Source organism: Limanda limanda, chromosome 7, assembly GCF_963576545.1.
Source record: "Limanda limanda chromosome 7, fLimLim1.1, whole genome shotgun sequence".
Lineage (NCBI taxonomy): Eukaryota > Metazoa > Chordata > Actinopteri > Pleuronectiformes > Pleuronectidae > Limanda > Limanda limanda.
The window spans coordinates 5,396,824-5,417,620 of record NC_083642.1 but is presented as its reverse complement, the minus strand read 5'-3'; the positions used below and the strand labels follow the sequence as shown (position 1 = coordinate 5,417,620).

At 40.6% G+C, this 20,797-nt stretch overlaps 1 protein-coding gene across 1 annotated transcript; it reads right to left on the bottom strand.

Annotated features, from left to right (window-relative positions):
• Window positions 1-652: 652 nt before the first annotated feature.
• On the bottom strand, window positions 653-11,210 carry ptpn22 (protein tyrosine phosphatase non-receptor type 22). The gene is made up of 26 exons (XM_061075596.1): window positions 10,956-11,210; window positions 9,401-9,509; window positions 9,146-9,222; window positions 8,917-9,012; window positions 8,738-8,776; window positions 8,546-8,617; window positions 8,321-8,380; window positions 7,937-8,079; window positions 5,869-5,935; window positions 5,695-5,772; window positions 5,466-5,552; window positions 4,353-4,866; window positions 4,181-4,267; window positions 4,011-4,088; window positions 3,838-3,909; window positions 3,285-3,421; window positions 3,175-3,202; window positions 2,954-3,052; window positions 2,814-2,870; window positions 2,596-2,729; window positions 2,452-2,479; window positions 1,968-2,030; window positions 1,601-1,704; window positions 1,478-1,508; window positions 1,316-1,390; window positions 653-1,223 (listed from the first exon to the last, which is right to left on the bottom strand). The coding sequence occupies exons 1-26, from the start codon at window positions 11,055-11,057 to the stop codon at window positions 1,162-1,164; spliced, it is 2,499 nt and encodes an 832-aa protein (XP_060931579.1). The 5' UTR covers window positions 11,058-11,210; the 3' UTR covers window positions 653-1,161.
• Between the last annotated feature and the right edge of the window lie 9,587 nt (window positions 11,211-20,797).

Sequence of the window (20,797 nt, the reverse complement as noted above, 5' to 3'; positions counted from 1 at the left end):
TTTTTTGTAAATTTTTGACGAGAATCATTTCTGGATCTTGAGGGAAATGGTTTGGATGAGTCGGTGCAAACTGGTGCCCAATAAAAACACTGATCTAGGGAATTTTATTTAATTAACATTAGGGGACTGATGAGCTCATGTTTATTAGAATGTTCACTTATTCTGTAAAGTCTGTGCTGTAAGAGGAAGTGATGACGTGACCGAGTTAGTGCCTTGTACTGTGTGTCGGGTTTAGCCTGGTTTTAAAACGCTGAGGTGAATCTGCTGGTGAGCAGGATGCAGGAGAGGGTTCCACAGCCACCATGCTTTCATTTCAATCCCTTTTAATTTTCCTGATGAGTTTGATTAATGTCTGCTGCTCACCTGGAAGCAAAGAATTACTGCATCATTCTGTTAGTGAATATTTTTGCCTTGAACCCATTAGACCCTCCTCTGGAAGCAGAGCGGTTGTTTCCATGTGTCGGGTGTCATAGGGTCTGGACTCACTGAATCAATGTAGAAATAAATTGACAGTTAAAATACTGTCACGTCAGCGTTTTTGTTGTTTATTGTTGTTAATGTTTGTATTCTGGACGTTTTGCTGGAGCCAATGTGATCCAGTCTGAAGTAGGAAAAAAAACAATGAGAATGCCTTCACTTTCTATATTTTTTAATAAATACTTTTTCTGTGTAACCTGTTTATTTAAGACAGTTACATTTCCTGCATATTCAATATGCATCACATTCACTGATATCGTTTTTCTAAATGTTCACGATTCTTTTAGAAGACGATGCTTTTAAAATCCTTTTAAAAAGAATCCAGAATGTCACACGTGGTTCACAGTGTGTCCTGTCAAACCCGTTTTTTTTTTTTTTTTATCTCATGTTGAAATCACAAACACACACACACATACACACAACCGAACATATATAGTTAGGAAAAATATATTTATCAAGTTAGACACATTATTCTATAGAGAGACTTGTTGTCTTGGTCAAGCATCAAAATCCACTTCAGTTCATGTGCAGTACAAAAGGCACAAGGCAGGTGGCGAGGCACTTCCTGTTGGTTCTCGGCGAGGACAGAGACGAGGCCCTTGTGGCTTCTCATGTCTGTGGAACGTCCAAATGTCTCGAGTCACCAAAAAAAGCTCCAGCGCTGATGTGTGAAGAGCAGCGGCCTCAGAACCAAGTGTCTGGGTGACTCCTCGGGCCTTTTGGTTTTCCAAAACGGTTTCCAAATCCTGCCCAGAGTGAAGATGGAGTCATTAAAAAAATAACGATTCTGTGTTGAAATAGAGCAAATGTGCAAACGTAGAAGGGACAGTGGACGCACCAAATTTAAAGGCAGAGGTCGAGGTCGGAGGTGCAGCTTCCGGGTGAGTAGGAGGTGGTGGAGGTGCATTTTTAGCTGGTGATGTAGATTTTTTGAAATGTCAGTGTCACTGTTACATTATAAATATTTTATCTAGCTGAATTTGAAATTGGCTTTACTCACGTTTTTGTTTGTGTCTAAAAAACCTGAGACTCTGGATCAGGAAACAAAAACAGATTTAGCTGATGGCTCCATTTGAAACTACCAGTGATATTTGTGTGTGTCTCTCTCTCTTTCTCTTCTCACCCTTGTTCTTGACATCCCCTTCTCGCTGCCTCTCTCTGATTGGTTCCCTGAGGGCTCGGCGCTTGGCGAGGGCCTGTGGTTCACATCGGGCGGTTCCACTCGTACTGATGAACAGAGAACCAGACGGAAACTGTGATGATTTACTGCTTTTGAATTTGCCCCCAATGGTTGATCATCTCCAACTCGACGTGTGTGTGTGAGTCACATCGAGGGTTCATGAGGAAGAACCTGAGTTAACAAGACTTATTAGTGATGTGTGGTGCGGAACGTTTATATGTCAAGTTTTCACACGTCTATTAATAACTGTACATGTGTGCGGTTAGCGTGTCAACGTGCAGGGGTCTGCTCATGTTCTGAGGAGACTCACCACTTCCTGCTGCCGTTACGACCACGGGAGGAGGAGCGACCTGCCAAACTGCACCGAGGGGCTCTGCAGCACAAACACACTGATCAACTGCCTCCACTGTTTCACATCAACCAACAACTACAAACCTGACTTTTTATGCATTAAACTTTTCTCCCTTGCTTTTGGTTTCTCAACCATCTAGATTCAAATATAAAATTAATTTGTAGATTCTAGCAAACACACTAAAGGCAACCCTGTCATATGTAACTAGTAAGTAGAGGGTTGCATAACTCTTTGGAATCATTCCCCAAAACACAAAATACTAAATAAATAACAAAAATGCAGATCTTATTAGTTAGCATTTTGAATGAGTGAATATGTTCTCATGTTTCTGAAGGTTTACGTCAGTAGTTGAAACATTAGGGCTCGTCACAAGGTAAGAGATTTCCATGGTACAAGAGAAACACTGAATACTGCTGTTCCTCAACTTCCAGGTGCAACTTACCTTGTTTTGAACTTTTAGCTCGAACACTCTGTTGGGAAAAGAAACGTTTTTTAAGTCCGAACAAATAGAACATTTTCAACAGAGCAGAATATAAGAAAATTTCTGTTTTTCGGGACGCTATTTTGACCATTTGATCGTCATTACCTTGCTTCTGCTCATGACCACATCGAGGAATTTCTTGGGCTGAGAGTTGCCGTCCCACTCAGCCGACAAACCCACCCTGTGGGAGAGAGGTGCTGTTTCTGAGGGCTGCAGCCAGAGGGCAGGTTTCTCCTGAACTGTTGGAAAAGACCAGAGTCAATTGAAATGGCAGGAAGAAAAAAAAGGAAAAGGAGTGGTGAGGAAGATGATGATGCAACTACCGGCGTCTGTTTTGGGGATGAAGGACTCTGGAGTTCTGTCAGTCCAACTGTTGTCATCTGCACAATAAGAGCAACTTGTAATTTATTATCTGACATATATTGTTTTTGTGAAAGTTGAAATGAAAGTAACTCCATCGTACTGTGAGGAAGCAGCGGAGGAGGCAGTGGCTCCAGAGGAGGAAAGAAGGGATGGAGCTCTGATGTGGAGTTTGGTGCGAGACTGAGACGTGTCACTGGGGCTAAAATACAAATAAAACACACAATAACATTTAAATCATACAATTATCATCAGCCTATTTGATTATAAGACAGTTTATACACCAACAAATCCTGAACTTTGTGTTATAATAAAACAAATTACCTGTGAGCGTAGTTTTCACTCTCAGACTCTACAAGAAAGAGAAGAAATTATACTTTTACATAACTCAGCATTCAGTTTATGATTCAAGATTCCAGAGACTTGATTCTTACTTTACTCCTCATCCAAGTTTTCTTCTCATGCGTATTCACGCTCAAAGCTGATTTTGAGTCACCTGACCATTCGGAAGACGTTCCTATTCGCTTCAGGTTCACAGCTGGCGTGACCTCGGAGTTCTGCTCCACGGGAGCTGAAGGGCAAGCGACCATGATGTATTTAATTATTACAACATTAGACAAACTGTTTCCTGTTTGTTATGCCTCAGCGCCAGCGTCAGTCAGTGGCAGGAGGTCATGTGATCCCAGGTCGTCCGTCTCATTGTTGTGAACATGATATCTCAAGAACGCCTTTTGGGGAATTTCTTCAAATTTAGGACAAACGGTCATTTGGACTCAAGAATGACCTGATTAGAATTTAGAAGTCAGAGGTCAAATGTCAAGGTCACGGTGGCCTCTTGAACACAATATCGCAAGTCTGGGGATTTCTTGATGTTTTGACCAGTTGTCACTCACAGATCAACGGATTAGATTTCATTGGTTTAGGGTCAAACTGCACTGGCTGGCGGAGGCGAGTGGATTTCATTGTTTAATGATGTTATCAGGTCACCTTGATCTAAATCCAGCTCATAAGATTCCGCCGTTCGCTCTGGAAGTGGCGGCACAGGTGACGGCGACCTGCCTGGGAATATGGAAACAACCATCACCGTACATTTTTAACTATAAGAAAAGGCATCAGTGTGAGTTCTCTATTAACAACAAGGGATTGAGACGTTTCCTCACCTTGCCACTCCCTCACAGCGTCAGCAGCAGCATTTTGAGGGATAATGACCGATAAACTTTCACAGGGATCTGAGGGCGCTGAGAGGAAACACTCAAGTTTAGATTTGTCGAGAGGGAAGTCAGCTTCGATCATTAAACATGAGAGAAAAAGGAATGAACGTTTCACCGACCTGCGTCCACAGCCAGAACGTAGGATTCAGGCGTTCGTTCAGGTAACGGAGGAGGGGCCTCCTCATCCGTGTGAGGTTCCTCAGCACCTGCATCAGAGAGAACAATAAACCTGCAAAACTGAGTCCTGCTGCTCTGTTGTCTGTGAGATTCACACGCGCATTGACCATTTACCTGAGGCAGGCGTGTCATCTTCTAGGGGCTGATCGTTCAGAGACAAGGAGGGTGTGACCGTCCATGGTCTGGTGTCTTCAGCAGAGTCCATGGGAGCCTCCTCAGATAGAGGCGAGTTCATTGGGCTGTCAAAGTACGGGTCCTCCACCATCATACAAATGGCGACGGCTGGTGAAGGTGGAGGGTTCAGCGACGGCAGGTTCTCCCTCTCCTCTGCTGGGGCGGCGCTCTGGCTCGTGTGCACCAGCTGGGGCGAGGTCCCGGGTCCCTCCTGCAGGTCCCGGCCGCCGGTGACCCCCCCGTCAGGAGAGGCCCGGAGCAGGTTCCACTGTTGCTGGTCCATGTGCTTCTCCCTGGAGGTCGAGGCATTGAGATTTTCCGGAGTGGAGGGCGAGGGATGGTGGAGCTGTGGTGCAACGTCCCTCTCCTCATTCTGCTGACTCAGCAAAACCAGCTCCTGGTCCGGAAGCTTGTTTTCAGAGTCGGGCGGGACAGCACATGAGACCATCGTCCCCTGGACAGTTTGAAAAGTCGAGTGTGAGTCACAGCAGCGCTTGAAATAAAGCAGAAGTCAGAACTACATTGTTGTCAGGTCGGTAATTTTTTCGTCTTCCTAGTTGTGTCCCTGCAGCCCATGTTTACCATCAACAGCACGCTTCTGCGGATATGAGTTACATCTATGAAGCGTTTTGTTGGTTTGCACAAGAAGTGGGGGGGGCTCATGCAGGAGAACATTGATCGCCGTGGTGTTGAACAGATTTTTTGAAAGCCTGAATGACACGGAGCACGTCAAGGACAGGAATTCCCCTCGCTGTGCTGTCACTGTGTCAAGAGAAGCAGAAAGAATGTGGCGTCCCGAGATACGAGTGTAGCGGCCTGAAGGCGAACCCGACAGTTCAAGGAGCCTGACAAGCATGGAGCGAGAACACGGTTTCCAAGACTGAATGTAAATAAACAGATTGATAAATCACGTTCTCTGAGTGTTTAGCTCCGAGCTTCACAGACACAGCCTTTTTTAAATCCATTCATTCATGTATTCACACATGCAGTGATTGTATTATCGCTTCTGTGACCTCCAGCTCATTCACAACGGTGTGTTTTTCGGTTGCTCACCTCATTTCTGCATTTCTGTGAATCCACGGCGTGCAGGTATCCCTTAAACAGCAGCTTGATGGTCCTGTACACCAGCGCATACTGTTCCTGAACAGCACAAACCTGCTCTGTGAGTTTGGCGTGCTCGTGACGCATGAATCATCAACAGATCGTTTACAGAAGGAAGCTTGAGCTGATGTTTAAGAATTGTTTGAAATGTGGTTCTGCTTGATGTTAAAAATAAAACTACCTTGGTTTGAACCACTGACGGCCTCTGGGTCCTCATGTCCTGAACCAAGTCGTAGATGTGGAAATCTGCAGTGATCATCTGGAAACAAACACACAGATATATTGATACACATATTGATAATGTGCAGAAAGTGTATGTGTGTGTGTGTGTGTGTGTAGGGGGGGGATATGTCACCTGTTTCTTCAGCAGGTTCCAGGTGTAATCGATGGCACACAGGGCTCCTGTTCTGCCGCAGCCGGCGCTAATATCACAGTAGCAGGAAGTCAGTCACTTTTTTAACCACTCAGCAAGACATGTCAACATGAATCCTCAAATTATTATTACTTCTAGTTAAAGACGACATCCCGTTCAGGCTTATTTAGGAAACTGAAATGTATGAGTGTGTGAAATTTGGTGCAGTGTGACTGAATTCAATGGGACTGTTGGTGGAGATGTGTTGTTTTATGGTATTTTTCTTATTTGTGTTATTGTTTTGCAAAAGTTTCTCTTCTTCTTCTTCTACTTCTCATCATTTGCTTTCTAGTTACAGTCTCATTTATTTTTCATACTTATTGCCTTCACCACACACACACATTCAATACTCTGCGTAAAAAGTCAGTTCCTCATTTACCCCGTGTGAAAAAACCAAGCTCACCTCAGTTGACTTATTTTTAATTCTGTTTTCAAATTAAAAAAAATTTAAGTTAACCGTGCATGTTTTTCTCAGCCTCTCAATTAAAGTAATGTGGATTCTTTGCTCCTAGTTTAGATTGTCCTCCAAACAGCAGCACTATCATTAAGTGACATTAATGAACCAAAAGGGATGAGAATTCTTTAAAAATCTAAATCAAATTACAGCTGCAAACTACACATGAAACTGAGTCGGACAGGATTTGATCAAATGATATTCATGGGGACGTACTAGGAGGTGATGTTGTTGAAATGTTTTATCGCAGATGTTTAAGTGTAAAGGAACACAAACTCGTGAACATGTTGCTCTGGGTTCATTTTACAGCAGTGGAACCTCTCCGACGCCACGTGACTGACTCATCGTCCTCAAAAAGGTGTGGGGCATTTCATGGTGGGGTGTGCTTTCAATTCAAAGTCTTATTCAGCTGCTTAATTCCTCATCGTTTCATTTAGTTTATGATTTTTAAACTCAAAAGAAAAACATCTGTAACATTAAATGTAATTTAATATACCAATAACACATCTTCCGGCACATTTCCCATTACAACACTAATTTAAATGTATCACACTGTCCGTGAATATCCATCTTACTCTTTGTCCATCATCTACATCTACAATATTGTATGAAAGTAATTTTCTTTAAGTAATCAATAATCAATGGGCCATTGTTCCTGAGACCAGACCAGAACAATGAAGACACATTTCCTGTTTTGTGTGCGTGTCAATGTTAGTTACTAGTTAGTTGATGGCAGTGTTAATGTTGAATGTTTGAGTGTAACTTTCAGAAAGAGGGTAAATGTGAGTTTAGAGTAAGTAGACTTAGGGGAAATGCCCAAATGTATAGAATAAATTGTATCGGGTCGTTGGCTAACCGCCTAAACATACTTCCTGTTTCAAAGAAAGAGAGGAAGTGCTTAACCTCAAAGGCCTAACGCGGGGGGACACACATGCTGCCCACAGCCAACACATCCACACAGTAACTAGTCCATCAAACCAGGTGAGGTTCTTCATTGTTTCACTGTTCCTCAAACAATGAGAACAAAAATGATAATAAGCTTTGTTGATTTAGCTCCTTTTAAAGATGAAGCTGAATTCATTCACATAAAATTATATTGTAAAGTTTGTTTTAACGTATTTAAATAGACACAATTTAAAATGCAACAGTCCCATTGAATTCAATCCAGCTGCACCATAATGCACACGCTCGTGGATCTGTTCCCTAAATGTGGTTGATTGTTTTTCATCAATTATTCACTGGGAAAATGGGGAAAATGTTAAAATAAATGCCCAGATCTGCAGCAAAATTGAATGTCTTCTTCCCTGACTGATTCCTCTCACAAAGTTCTGTGGAGACACTTTTAGTTGTCTTTGTGTAGTCGTGCTTACAAACAAACTGACAGAGGTGAAACATAACCTCATTGGTGAGAGTAGTGGAAACAATCTAGAGAATTAGAGGCACTCAGAAGAGTCAGTCTATCATTTATGTCTAAGATTTTTCAATTTGCAGTGTGTTGATCTCTCACAGCCCCTGTACCAAGGGAACCTTTAAATGCAATGAGGGCGATGGTCTGACCTGCAGTGGATGCAGATGGGGACGTCATCGTGGGCCTGGTAGGAACGCATCTCATGCAACATGTCCAGAATGGGGGGGATGGCGTCGGGCACGCCGTGATCTGGCCAGTTCACATAGTGCAGCTGCTTCACAGTTCGACTACACTGGAAAAAGGTAATTACAAGGTCAAATCTTTTTATCCTTTTATACTTTTAGATATCTTACCCCACAAATATGTCCATGTTAAAGCTCATTTACACAAATAACAAAACACATCACATCAGTTGTAGAGATTTGCCTGTAGTCTCTAGGATAAAACAACACTTCAGGTGATAGTCTGTTTCACTTCTCAGGAAATGGAAGAGTGACAGTTATGGTCACAGTCAGGATATAAACACTACTTACATTGCGGAAAGTCACCCTCAACGTCCTTGTCAGATAATCTCCTTTAGATTCCTCAGAGTCCTTTAAAAAAAAAAAAAAAAAAACAGATAACGTGAACGTCTTCTCTACTTTATACTAGAAGTAAGTACAGAAAAGTATGAATTATAGTGGGTGTTATATGACTCTGATGAGTGAAATTATAATTGGAGAGTGGAATGGTGCAACAGTGAGAACAGAAATACTCACACAGTGAACTGTGAAGGGCTCACAAACAAATGGCTGCTCGTGTTTCTGTGGCCAGTAGCGCTCGCACTTTTTCTACAACGCCAAAAAGAAAAGCTTTTTTACATTTTCCCACAAACCAAGTGTGCGAGGTGTTGAAACTACACCCAAAAAAAACACATTGAGAAAACAGAATAAGCATCACTGTCATGTTACCTTCCCCATTTCAAATTCTCGACAGGCCATCACCACGACCTGTGGTCAAACAGGACGATAAGAGATAGAGTGACAACCTGAGGGACAAGATCTTTAACTGAGGTGGAGGAGTTCAAAAGGTCACTTTATGGAGCTTTAGTAAAAATTATCATGCTACATCCATATATCCATACTCATACCTTTATGTTATATTCCCAAAGCATCCTGAAGAAGTCCAGCACCGTGTGGGGCAGAGGACCCTGAGTAGCAATGTACGCCCTGGACCGTGACACCCCCTGTACAAGAAAACACATCGTCAAGATCATACAAACCATATGAGTTACATGAATGTCAAAAGTACATATAATAATTTAACACAAAGTTTATATGAATAAAGAGATTGTCTTTACAATGACGCCGTCTATGTACCTTGATGAAATTGGCGTTGATGTAGTCTGTGTCATTTTTAGTTGTGGTGGAAATGAGCTTCACTCTGCTGTGGTCGACTAAAAGGAGAGAAATATGAAATGTCACACAACTCAAGAGTCATAAACTGAGCAGAAGAGCTTTTTAACAACGAGAAAGAATAAATGAAATTGTAGAAATCTAAATATGAAGAGATTAGCATGAGAAAATGTGGTAAAAAAACCAATAATATAATAAATTATAATCACAACAGCTTACAGGGAACAATGTCCTTGTATCGGTTCTTCTTGGTGTTCTCCTGCTTGTCTGCTGTCTTGGTGGGGAAGGTCTTGTCAGTGCGATACTTGGTTGACTGGCTTTTCAATCTCTGAAAGACATGAAGGAAATTAAATCCAAATACGTAACATTCACAGAATCTCAGTCATAATTCCAAGAGGACTCGGTAAAATTGTCTGCTGCTGCTGTCTTGGGGTTATGGAGGCCCCCAAGGATCGGTTCTTGGCCCGGTTTGATTTACTATTTATATTCTACCGTTTTAAAATAGCTTTTTTTTAATTTTTTCTAACCAATGTCAAACACAAAGATCTCAGGAAATCGCTCAGCTCTGCTCGTCTCGAGTTACTCCAGTGTCGGCCTGTCTCTACAGTGTAATTTAGAATTTAGAATTTAGCTATTGAGTTATTATTTATCAGGATCTTCATGGTGAAGCCCTTGGGGACAGATTGGTAACAGTTCCTTTCCGTTCGGATAAAGTTAAGGGAGACAGGACCTTAATAGTTTCTGCTCAACTGTGGAATCGTTTATCATTTAATAGATTAATAGATTAGTAATAGATACCAAGTTCACTGAAACAAAATAAAAAATGTTCTCTTTCATTAAATTTGCTGTTTTGTATAATATTTATTTTGTTTCTATTTCTGTATTCAAGTCTCAATTATGTTTTGGTGATTTTAAAGAGAAGTAGTTTGTAACGATTGCTTTTTAAAGTGCTACATAAGTTTTTCTTACGAATGGAAGGAAATTCACATGTGACCTATTGCTCACAGTCAGTTTGTATGTGATTCATCCCTCGATGACCAGAATCTGTGAATCACTTCTGCAGAAACTGAAACGGTGCCTCACAAACTGAGAGGATTTCCATGTGGAATCTACAGCGTGGAGGGTTTGACACTGAATCTCACGGCACGTCCATGCTTACGGGATTTAGTTGAAGGACACTGAGCTTTTTGTTCACAGGCAATTCTCGCAGTTGTAGGCAGTCTGTTTTAGGCCTCGTAGACCATCTGCACTGCCGAAACCACAAAGCGCTTTTTGTTCTTCAAGGAAGTGATGCAAGAGATCCCTTCTGAGTGGCCGGGGTGCGAGCAGCATGACAGCAGCATGAGCTGTCCTCAGGCACTGGCTTGTCACCCATCACTATGGCAGCAGCCCACAGATGTTGATGTCACCCTCAGGCTCGAGACGTCTTATGCATTTTTATTTTATGCACTTGTACTTGTGTGTGAATGAAAATATAAGTGAACAAATCACAGTCTGTGTAACTAGTCTTTGTTAGCCCTCAGGCGTTTCAGTGCGTTTGCCTGCAGGTCTTAATGGTCATGTGCCTTTAACGACAAGCATCAGTGAGAAGAGGAAGAACAAGTCTGGTGTGGGAGCTGTTAATGCAACAGCAGACTGTTACTTCCCTGAAACAAAAATGTGGAACATTCACTCACACTCACTCAGTTCAGACAGAACAAACGTTGATGCTTCATCCACGATACCACTCCCCAGCTGTGTATTTCAACTAAAGGAACATAAACCATTGACTCACAGAAAACTCCCCAGCAAAGCCATTCGGTGCGTCCTCATCGGCAGCCTCCTGTCTCTCCAGCTGGGCCAGGAACGTCCTCAGTACCCTGGCCTGCTGCTCCATGGCTGGCTGTTCACTGCCGGGGATATGACACCTCTCATGTCAGGTCACAGAGGTCCTCGTCCACAAGTCATGGAGAACAGTGAGGTCGTCAAGGCTTGGGTTCAGGGCTGTGGGACCCCTGCTGCCGCTGCTGCTGCACAGAGCACCTCTTTGGTGCAACGCTCACATCAAGGAACTATTGTGAGGGACTTATTCAAACTGTCTGAGAGGAAGCAAGAGTTAACTAACAGGTTCTGTGGTCATGTTTAAAAAAAAAAGTGCTGCACCCCCTTTGGTGTCTCTCCCTGGGTCCTAGAGTCACCAGGGTGTTTGATTGCTTTGCAGTGTCACAGAAGGAATCAGAGGGAAACACCCACAAACAGAGGAGGCCGCACGCTTATAAACAGGCGTGAACAGCTGTTCCAGCCCCGAGGAACAGCTGTAAGAGACGAGCGGAGGAGGGATGTGGTTGGAGATGGAGGCAGTGGCAAAGGGAGTGGTGAAGAGAACAGGAAAATCCAGTTCTCTCCATTTCTGTCTGCTGAATTTCGACAGTAAGCGTTTGTTATGCTAAACCAGCTCCCAGTAATTGAGATGAACTAGTGTTCGCTTAACTCTGCCAAAACTATTGATTTTATTTAGTGTAATTTTGCGGCAGTCTGGTTTATAATTTCACTTCAGGCTGAAGGAGCAATAAAATGAATGAAAGAAAAAAATATATAAATAATAAATGACAATTAATAATGATAATAATGATAATAATGATAATAATATGGTGGTGACATCTAGTGGTTTTCCTCCTCTGTGGACCTGATTTGGTTCAATTTTGCAAGTGACACCATAGTTTTCGTGAGTAAGTGTAAAAAGGATCTGAAATGTGTAAAAATGTGTAAAAAGGAATTAAACTGTCCGTGGCCGAGGTGAAAATGCAGTTTCCTCAAATCTCACTATAGTTTAACTACAGAGGCTTTTACAAATTTCACAACCTAAGTTAAATGTGACCTAATTCGAAAGCAGGACATGTAGTACATGTGTTCAGTTGGTGCAAAAGCATGCACCTCAAAGGAAGCTGCAAATAAAAGCACACCACTCCAGCCTTCACCACAGTCCACTCGGGTGGTGGTTGTGATTGCAAACCTTTCATTGTCACACCTTTAACATCGCCATGAAGATCTTGTGTCTCATTTTACTTTGTCATGGTGAGTGAATTATAATTTATAACTTCTATTGATAACCATTTTAAAATGTTGTATCATACTTCTAAAAGCTAAAGAAGTCTATTCCCTTTAGAAAATGGAAAAATTACAAATTGTTTCAAGGACAAATGGTTTAATAATTGTATCAATAATATAAACTTAATTAATAACTGGGAGATGAAAATATATAAATAAAATAATTATAGTTGACGTTGTTCAGTTTTCTTTGTTGAACACAGGTGGACTAACTCATTGTCGTAGCAGCTTTGCAAAAGAAATGAAATGTTTCCAAGAAGCTCTGAGTCTGATCGGAATCTCTTCTTCTCAGGAAGCCTTCAGCTGCAGTGTGATAAAAAACAGATCACAGCACATATTGGAGGCGAATTCATTATTTTCTGTAAGTACCACACAAACTTCCTGTACAATAAAAAGTACTGGTGTCGAGGGGACTCCAGGACCACCTGTACGATCTTAGTGCATTCAGAAAATGTCGGTCAAATCGGAGGCAGATCCCTCGTCATAGATGGAGGAAGAAGAGGCTTGTTTGTGAAGGTCACAGATCTGAAGTTTGATGACACTGGAGCGTACTGGGTTGGGATTGATACATTAAACAGTGACATCATGACTTCAGTAAATGTGCTCATCACTGAAGGTAAGAACAGCTTTAAATGTTCACAACAATCAAAACATTATCTATATCTATAGTGGGTTTTTAAACTTGAATTCCTCTATGCCATCAACCAGAAGGGATTCAAATAAACGGTTTGCTTCTTTGTGCCAGTTCCGCTGTCCAAACCCAGACTGTGGCCCTTGACGTCTCTGGTGGACGGGCCTACGTGCTGGGGGCAGCCGGTGACTGTGCGCTGTGGTTGTGCACAGGGCTCTGGTGTTCTGTACGCCTGGCATCAGCGCACTCGATTCAAGGACTCACTCCTCCACCTGTCATCAGACTTGAATCTTCACTGTGGCTCGCTGGGAGAGGACAGCGATTATTACTGCATGGCCAGTAACGCCCTGAGCAGTCAGGAGAGTGAGGTCCTCTCCGTGCAGGTCCTGAGGCCTGCACACAGCGGCTGTGTATATGTTGTGAATCTGCTGGGTAAGAACAGATGAGGTCTTGTATAAAATATAAAGGTAAGAATCAGCGTTCCTTGTTGTCTGCAGGGAATAATCAAACATTTACAGGACATAATAAGATGTTGTTTTATGAGGGCATCTGCTCAGACTGTGATTTATGATCATTATACAGCAGATACCAACAGATATGACAGTAAAGACATTAAGATTTGACAGGTAGGATTATAATACTGCTCAAGATAAAGTAAATAATAATAATAATAAAATAGTACTTTATAATTCCTTTTAGGTACAGTAGGTATAATTGTTTGTGTCATTATGGATGATTTTTGCTGATTTTGTCAGTTTATTGCACAGCTTTAGCAGAAAGAGCTAATCATCATCAAAGCAACTTGTTTGATTGGATTATTAGAATCATCATTGATAAACATCATCATTGTGAATGCTGTATGAATAAATAGATTATATATTGTTTATACAATAGATTTAAATTAATCTGTGTCAGAGTTTGACTTTAATGACCCCTAGTGGTGATATCAGAAAAATACACTGTAGCAAATAATTCTATACACAATAGTGTGACCCATGACACAACTCTTCATTGCAACCGTCACATTTTTCCACAAGCAAAAGGACACGCCTTCAGTTTATGTTTTGATTCCTAAGCATTAAATATTATTGTTTAAAAAAAACTCCACACAGGAGCTTCATGTTGACATTTATTACACTCACGCTTTATATCGTATACTCACAGGGTGTGATCTGTTTCAGAGTTGATGTAAAATACATATTTCACAAGCTTAAAGCTAATAAAAGAGAAACGTTTCAATGTCTTTGTTAATCATCAGGCCAACCCAGCTATGACTGTGCAGACAGGATGTGCACCACCACTGCCAGCACTCCAGCTCTGACCACCAATTGGAAAATCCACACGGAAACAGGAAACCAGCCTTTAGAAATTAATCACACCCATCCTGATCTCAGTTTGAAAAGGTCAGATTACATCACAGTCTAATTTAACCACCTTGATAGATATAATAAGAGCTTTGTAGTCACACTAATCAGATCTGCTTTTTGTTTTCAGGTTCCAGACATGGGCACCACTCTGGTACACGTGGCTGCGTTGGGGTTATTTGGCGTCCTTACTGATATTTCTGTTCATAGTTCTTAAATGTACCACGACAAGACAAAGGAAATGTCCCAAGAGGAAGAGAGAGCTTCATTTCAAGCAAGTTCCGCACTCTGTTCAGTGACTTGCATTATGCAAAAGTGGATGTTTCGAAGTAAAGTTTGAATTTTGACATTTGTTTTGCGCAGTTTGGTGCAGAGCCAAATAGAAATCCTGATCCAGTAAATATAAATGTGTGTTCATAAGGAGGGATGGGCTCTACTGGGTGGCATTCTTGTTTCCATGTACATATTTTTAATTACAGTCTTTAACAGATTTATATGACCTTTGACCACTGAAACATAATCACTTTATCTTTGAACCCAAGTGACAATTGATCAAAAGTTGAAGAAATTCCCTCGAGGCCAAAAACATGAAAATGAAAAGTTATATCGGAGTAATAAACTAACCTAGTATTGTACAGACAGTATTGATATTTCAAAACAGTTTAACATTGTCTCTGCCATTCCCAGAATAGACTTTTAATAATGGGACACCAGTAATTAAAACCCTGGCCTTATAATGCGGATTATAGCTTTTCTATGTATTTATATTTTTTTGAATATCAGTATTGTTTTTTGTGTGATGGTTGTTAATGATTAATAATAAATACTACTAATGTCAAAACTGAGATTTCATATCTTCACAGTTTACCCCTGTAAATTCAGACTGATTTAAACCGGAAGTAAGATGCTAGTACTTTAAACCCAAATTTAACAGAATCTTCACAATGTTGTCTGACCCTGATGCATGGTTAGTGGGCGTGGTTAGGTGTACACAGGAAGTGAAGCGTTTGTCCTTCCAGAGCCACGCCCTTCCCTTTTCTGCATTTGAAGAACCCAAACCTGTTATCACTCTACTCAGTGAGTTTTAAATTCTCTTAACAAACCGCAGTCACCAAAACCAACAGAAAGATAACACGGTGACGTCAAACATCATGTCATTACTAAAACAAATTAGTTGTCTGTACTATTCAGCTGTAAGATCCAGGCGTCCGACGGCCCGCCTTCGGAATTGTTAAGATTCAAACTTTGTTAAGATTCAAACTAGGTACTGATGAGACATATCTTTGGAAAGTATTGACAATACACCACTGTTCACACACATACACATACTTTAACGTGTAGTCAGATACATATAATGTCCTTTGAGCGTAAACACACTTACATTCTTCTTCTGCTTCTCAACTACATGTTCCTATCCTCAGGGACACACAGCAGATTAGACGTATGGGAGGATTTCTCTCACAGTGCTTCATGAATCACTCGATTATATTAAATTCTGAGATGTCCTCTCTCCTGTGAAATTATCAGTCTTGGAATGCTTTGAGGCCGGAACACTGTGACCTCTGGTTTCACTTCACATATACTGAGCACACACACTCAGGCAACATGCTTATGACCTCTGGTGGCCACAACAGTGGCGTGCACGTACAACGTCATCATCACGCAACGCCAGGAGGAGGACCCAACGAGCCAGGAAGGCAGGACTGCCTTGTGCTCCGACCAATCCCAATCCAAGAAGAACCTTTAACTCTGTCTAGCGCCATTTTTTTCTGTGCAGCTTACTGTGTAGGATCAGTGGACCATGCATGATCATTTGCTAGACACCGCAGTTTCCTGACCTGTGACCTCTGAATAAACCTGCTTAATTTTAACTTGAGAACGACGCCTCCTGCCTTTGATTTCCACCCGCAACAAATGCTAAGATTCTTGTGATTCGATCGATGCAAACCATTTCAAGATCTGATCAGCACAGCAGGAACAATTAACGTGTTAGTAACTAAACATTTTGCGTTTCTGTAAGGGGGGGGGGCTTATTTGAATTTTGGCGGTTAAAAGTTCGGACCATAGACTGTATATACAATGGATGAGGATCTGTTCCGTCACCCGTTTGTTTCTGCAGAGTGAAAATTAGGCTAGTATCAGGCGTTAACCCAGATTCCCCTTTTAATCTTCTCAGTCATTGTGCAGTAAAGTGACAGGAAATATGATATGAGCATAGTAAGATGGAGGAACAAGAGCAATTTATATCAAACCAGAGACTATAACTAAAATATTGTTGTGTTTTCATAATTTTCTGATGCTCCAACTAACTGTAAAGCACAAATAGACTGGCTTGAAACGTGCTGTGATTGGCTATTTATTCAAATGACGGGATATTTTCACTTTCTTCTTTTCCTTCAATTATTAGAACTATACAAAACTCAAGGATAGCTCAATAGAATTAATCCCCAATCTTCTACTACACATCCTCTGTTGGTCAAATACGTCCGTATTATACACTGTCTGAACAGGGCTTAAGTGCTCTTCCTGTGGAAAGCTGGAAACCACATAACTGCATTAAATAACAATGCCACTACAAGTTTTCACATTAAAACCAGCGGCATTCATTTATGGCAGGAACTGTAAATAATACTAAAAACAGTAAAGATGATTTGACTGTTTAAATGGATTTGAACCATTAATCAGATGTATGTGATCCAAGCAAATCCCTGATCACAGTGTCCTGATTCCCCATTTACTACTGGAAACAGACATTCAAAAGTATCATAAGATAAAGTTGGCGGCATATTTTCAAGGATCACAACATAAAGAGCTTCTGCCATTCATGGCCCCTTCGGTTTGGACGCCACCACAAGTTAATGTTTTAATTCATAAAGATGACACTCAAAAACATTTTAATAGTCACAAGTAAAAGAGTAATCCATCAATTGACGATTGAATTGTAGTAAAAGCAATTAGACAACTAAGTCATTGCTTCCTAAATAAAAACATTGTTATTAAAGCCGCGGATAAGGGGAGTGTTGTTGTTATACAAGCCTCTGTCCTTCCCTTTGGCCTTGTCGGATTGTTCTGTAAGGATTTGGGGGGAGGAGTAGGACCCAGACCCAGAGTTTTAAAATAAAAGGTAATTTTAATTAAACAAGCTCTTTAACTAACAAAACAAACATGAACACTAAAGGGACAAAACAAAAAGCACAAGGAAGCTTACGAGAGGCTCAGGAGATCAGGACAGGGCAGGAACACAGGAAAAGACAGCACCATGGAACTTCATCCATGGAACCTCATCCACCAGAATGACAAGAGGAACAAGAACCAGAACAAGACAAGAGCAAGACAAGACAAGAACCAGAACAATCCGACAAGGACAAAGGGATGGACAGAGGCTTAAATACACACAGGGAAGGCAGGGGCAATTGAACACAGGTGTAACACATGAGGACTGGGGCAGACAATCACAGACAGGAAATGAAGACAGAAACAACACACAAGGAACAGAGACTACAAAATAAAACAGGAAACAGAAACAGTGTGAAAACATGAAAACACTTTGAACATAAACAACAGAGAACTACTAGAATAACACTTTTACAATTTATAATGCAAAGTAAAAAGTACCAGATCGTAACAAAGGGATCAATATGTTATGGAGGCCCATAGGCAATTAGAGAATAAAACATATAACAAAAGCTTAACAAACCCATATATTTAAAAACCATACCTGTTGTTGACAGCATTTTAAATGATTTATACAAGAATAAATATATAAATAGACAAAAACAATATTTAACAGAGGAGAGTCAAGGGTTAGGGTTAGGATCCAGAAAAATGGACTGTACCACTAGAAGTGCCTCCAGGCAGGCCAATTGTATCTGACTGTGGAAGTGAAACGTACCAAACAGCAGAATTTATTGATTATTATCTCAATCCATTGTCAATAAAACACCCATCATATATTAAAGATACATATCACTGTTCAGACATTGTTAAAAACCTACAAATAAATTAGTCTTCACCATGGGTATACACAGCTTATGTACCAATATAGACACCAAAGCGGGACTATTGGCTGTGAAAAACATAATGAAAAAATATCCTAACATCAAAAGGCTGGATCAGGCGCTATTACAATTATTGGAAATCAATCTCACCAAAATAGATTTTAAGGCTAATGGACAATATTATTTATAAAATCAAAGGGACGGCGACAGGAAAATAAGTCGCACCCGCCTGTGCCAAATATTTTCTTGGCAGATTGGAAAGAAAAAGCCATGGCAAAATGCCCCAGAAGGCCACTCCATTATTTTCGATATTTAGATGACATTTGGGGGCTTTGGCAACACTCCAAGGAGGAGTTTGATGAATTTGTTAATATATTGAACACACACGATGCTTTCATCACTCTGAAGTACACTTCAAATGACCAGTCTGTGGACTTTCTGGACACTACGGTATTCAAGGGACCGACATTCACACAATCACATAAATTGGACATCAAGGTTTTTTTTAAGGACACTGATACACATGCACTGCTCTTTAAAACAAGCTTTCATCCCAGACACACCTACAGGGGACTAATAAAGTCACAGCTGGTGAGTTCATGCAGAATGTGTACACACAATTCAGACTTCACAGCAGCAGTCAAAACACTGCTTAGTGCTCTACGAAATAGAGCACGATATTGAAGATCATTTTTAAGACACTGGTTAAAAAACGAACAAAAAACACAAATAGATAGAGAAATGATTCCTCTTATTACAACATTCTGTACTATGAGTGGAGTAATGAACAACAAACTTAAGAACAATTTTCAAACAATGATACAAGATCAAGGATTACTGGACAGATTCCAAGTAATTTCGGTTTACAGGAGGAATACAAACTTAAAAGACCTGCCAGTTAAGGCAACACTCACACCAATGCAAATTCCATAGCAACAAGAATGGCACAACACAGGTTTAATTTGACACAAGAAAAACACAAATACTCCTCTAGTCAAACATTTCATATTACATGGACCACACTCATTTAGCAGGCCTCCAATACAATTTGTCTTGGACAGATATAGAACGAAAGAAAATGTAAAGATGGATCTTCCTCCTAAACACAAAATAACCAATTGGCCTGAATGTTAAAATAAATTCAACAAATGTGTGAATATTTCATGACTCCTAAACAACATGGGGCATGTAATTAGAATGAAGATAACCCATTCATAGAGTACAGTGGGCTTAGAATCCTGGCCGTGGACTAGGGCCATGATCCTAACCATCTTCTTCCCAAGCCTAAACCTAGGTCTCCTCTACTATTGCCTAAACCTAACCCAAGTTCTCTAAAACCCACACAGGGATCCAGGCCCTAAAACCTATGGACCTTTGCATAAACCTAAAACCTTCTAACTTGAGAACAACAGTGTTTATCTAAGTCCAGATATTCCGTACAACATATTTTCCAAATTACACTTATCAAAAAGAATAAATACACACATATACATATTTATTTACTCACAAGAACAAGAAAGAAACTCACTAATCACAGAGACTATTGAAAAAAACACAATTCTTGGATGTTACGAAGTAGTAATAAGAACATGAAGGATCACAAAAAGAATATATGGATGTAGATAAATCAAAAAAAACACTAAGGAAATTAATAATATGTAATTTGATATGTTAGTTAAAAAACAATAACAGTTTATCTATACGGAATTCGCTTTAAATCACAATCACAAGTCAAAAAAAGACGATTCGTAGACATCACAAAGTAGTAATAACAACGTAATTTATTACAAAAACAATACAGGGATGGTGACAATTCAAATCAATAGCATGTAATTTGATATGTGAGTCAAAACAATCTATCTATCTAATCTAATATGAAAGTTGTTTAAAATCACAAGTCACAATTAGATTTTAAATAGAATATAAATATATCACTAAGTCCAATAAAGTATAATATATTCATAGATACAGGGTATCATGAATGATATTATAAATAAGTATGTTTTTATCCAGTTTAGTAAAGGATCACTACGGAATCGACAAGGGGGAGGAGTCTGTAAGAGGCAGACTATAAATAAAGGAGCCCTCAGACTCCTCACTCACTCTTGCTCTGAACGTTGTAGTGGAAGGACCTCACAGCTCAAATAGAAATGTTTGTTGCTAGAAAAGTCCATGTGAGCCTGATATCTTTCAACTAGTTCACTATTTCATTGGTTCTCACATTTTGCAAACTCCTTTTAAGTAATTCAAAAACATATCTGAACAGACCGAACATCAAAATGACCTCGAGCGTCTCACCTTGCGTATGTAGGTTTTTTAGGGTGATGCTTTGCTGGCATACCCAACAGCTTCAACCGCTCTGTGAGCTGGATGCCATCGAGTGACATCAAGCCCATGTAAAGAAAGACGCCAAACAGGACGGCCAGGGGGATGTAGCTCAGCAGGTTAGCGCCAAAAATGGACATGCTTGTAGAGAAGCCAGGGTGTCCTGGAGCTTCTCGCACACCTTCATAGCATCCCGGAGGTTGAGGGAGTA